The 1,640-nt window shown below is 67.6% G+C and overlaps 1 protein-coding gene across 1 annotated transcript in view; it reads right to left on the bottom strand.

Annotated features, from left to right (window-relative positions):
* The window catches only part of DAGLA (diacylglycerol lipase, alpha), a 33,883-nt gene that overhangs the window by 5,452 nt on the left and 26,791 nt on the right, over window positions 1-1,640 (bottom strand). Inside the window, exons 13-14 of the mRNA XM_015569810.1 lie at window positions 632-712; window positions 202-344 (exon numbers count right to left, since the gene is read on the bottom strand). Of these exons, the coding sequence (XP_015425296.1) occupies window positions 202-344; window positions 632-712 (224 nt within the window). The remainder of the gene's footprint in view (window positions 1-201; window positions 345-631; window positions 713-1,640) is intronic.

The following is a 1,640-nucleotide window of genomic DNA, read 5'->3' as shown; positions in this document are numbered from 1 at the left end:
CCCCCTGGGGAGTGCACGGGGCCAGGCTGCACTGTCTGCTCCCGCCCCACCCTTCCCGCAGCAGGGCTTTGCCCGAGGCAGATCCGGGTGCCCCCGGCACTTGACAGAGCCCCCCTCCCTTACCAGGCCATTTCCAGGCCCCCACTGACCAGAAGCGACGGCCCACCAGCCCCAGCCCGAGCACCCCGGGCCGCAGCTCACCTCAGCAGGCCCCCGGGCGGGGAGTAGGCGAAGCACTTGAGGGTCGGGTACTGGGGGCGCAGGAGGAAGGAGAGGATGGCGGCGGTGCCCGCGCCCAGGGAGTGGCCCACCACGATCAGGCCGTAGTGCTTGGTTCCGCGGCCCTGGGACCGAGAGAGGCCTGAGAGCCGGCTCCCGCGTGGCAGATCCAAGCTGGGCCCCACAGAGCAGCGTCTGGGGAGACTGTCCTAACAAACTCGTACTCCTCCCTTGGAACCTGGCTCAGAAGTCACCCCTTCCTGACTCTCCGGGAGAGGCTCCCTCCCCCAGACGTCGCATCTGCACTGGGAACGGCCTCTGGGTGAGGCGACTGCACCCCGTTAGAAGCATCGGGTCCCCTGCCCCAGCCCGGCGCTCAGCCCCTGGGCGCGCTGCTCGGAAAGCGCCTCACCAGGTCTCTCCCGAAGGCCTGGGACAGGACCATCTCCTGCTCCAGCTTCTTCTTGATGTACTCGGCCGAGAGGACCATGCCCTGGGTGAGGGGGGACAAAGGTCGGTCGGTGCTAAGGTAGGGCTTGGGAGGAAGGGGGGCCCCTCAGCGACCAGCCAAACCACAGTGACCAGCAGCTCGCAGCCCTGTCCTGCCCACTTCCCCCTTGTGGCTTCGTAACAACCTGGCCGTTGGGCTGGTGGGCACTTTATGACTTGTTCCCATTTCACAGATGAGAAAACCGAGGCTCAGAGAGTTGTGTGTCTATAGAAACCAGTGGGATCTCTTCCCAGCTGCATCCCCAGGCTCTTCTGGGTCAGGATCCAGGCCAGGCAGGACTATGGGGTCCTGGCCAGTGAGCCCCCGTGGACCTGTCAGCAGCCCACACCTCTCTGACCAGTCTCTACCGGTGAGCCCAGCCAGCGGGGAGGACCCCACCCCCCACAGGACAGGTCCCCGCGCTGGCCCGGGAGGAAGCCGGGGGCCGGGGCCCGCGAGGCGGCACCTTGTGTCCCAGCCAGGTGCCGTGGTGCCCCTCCACGGGCAGGCGCTCGGCGTCACCCGTCAGGTCCGTCAGGGCGTCCTGGGGAGAGGGGACAGGCGAGGGCGGGCTGAGGACAGGAAGAGGGAAGCGGCATCCCTCAGGGGCTGTGAGGGGTCCCTCTGGTGGGCAGGGAGCCGCGGGCAGCCTACCTTGGGGGATAGGGTTCCCCGAATACTGATCACCACCTTCTTCTTGTCGTGGTCCACCGCCACGTAGAAGGGGGTTTCGTACACCTGGTAAGAGGGCGGCTCGTGAGCCTGTGCAGCCCTGGGCGGGGGCCAGATGCAGCGGGCGCCCTTAGCTCACGCCTTCCCGGCCAGGGAGTCTGTCTCCTCCAGCCACCGGCCCTCCAGCCCCCCGCCCAGCCATCTTGGTAGATCCCTCCCGGCCCAGGTCACAGCCCAGCTGCCTCCCAGCTCCCCAATC

Source organism: Myotis davidii, unplaced genomic scaffold (genome assembly GCF_000327345.1).
Source record: "Myotis davidii unplaced genomic scaffold, ASM32734v1 scaffold826, whole genome shotgun sequence".
Taxonomy (NCBI): domain Eukaryota; kingdom Metazoa; phylum Chordata; class Mammalia; order Chiroptera; family Vespertilionidae; genus Myotis; species Myotis davidii.
Note: the sequence above shows the minus strand (reverse complement) of the source record. Positions and strands in the feature narration are given on the sequence as shown.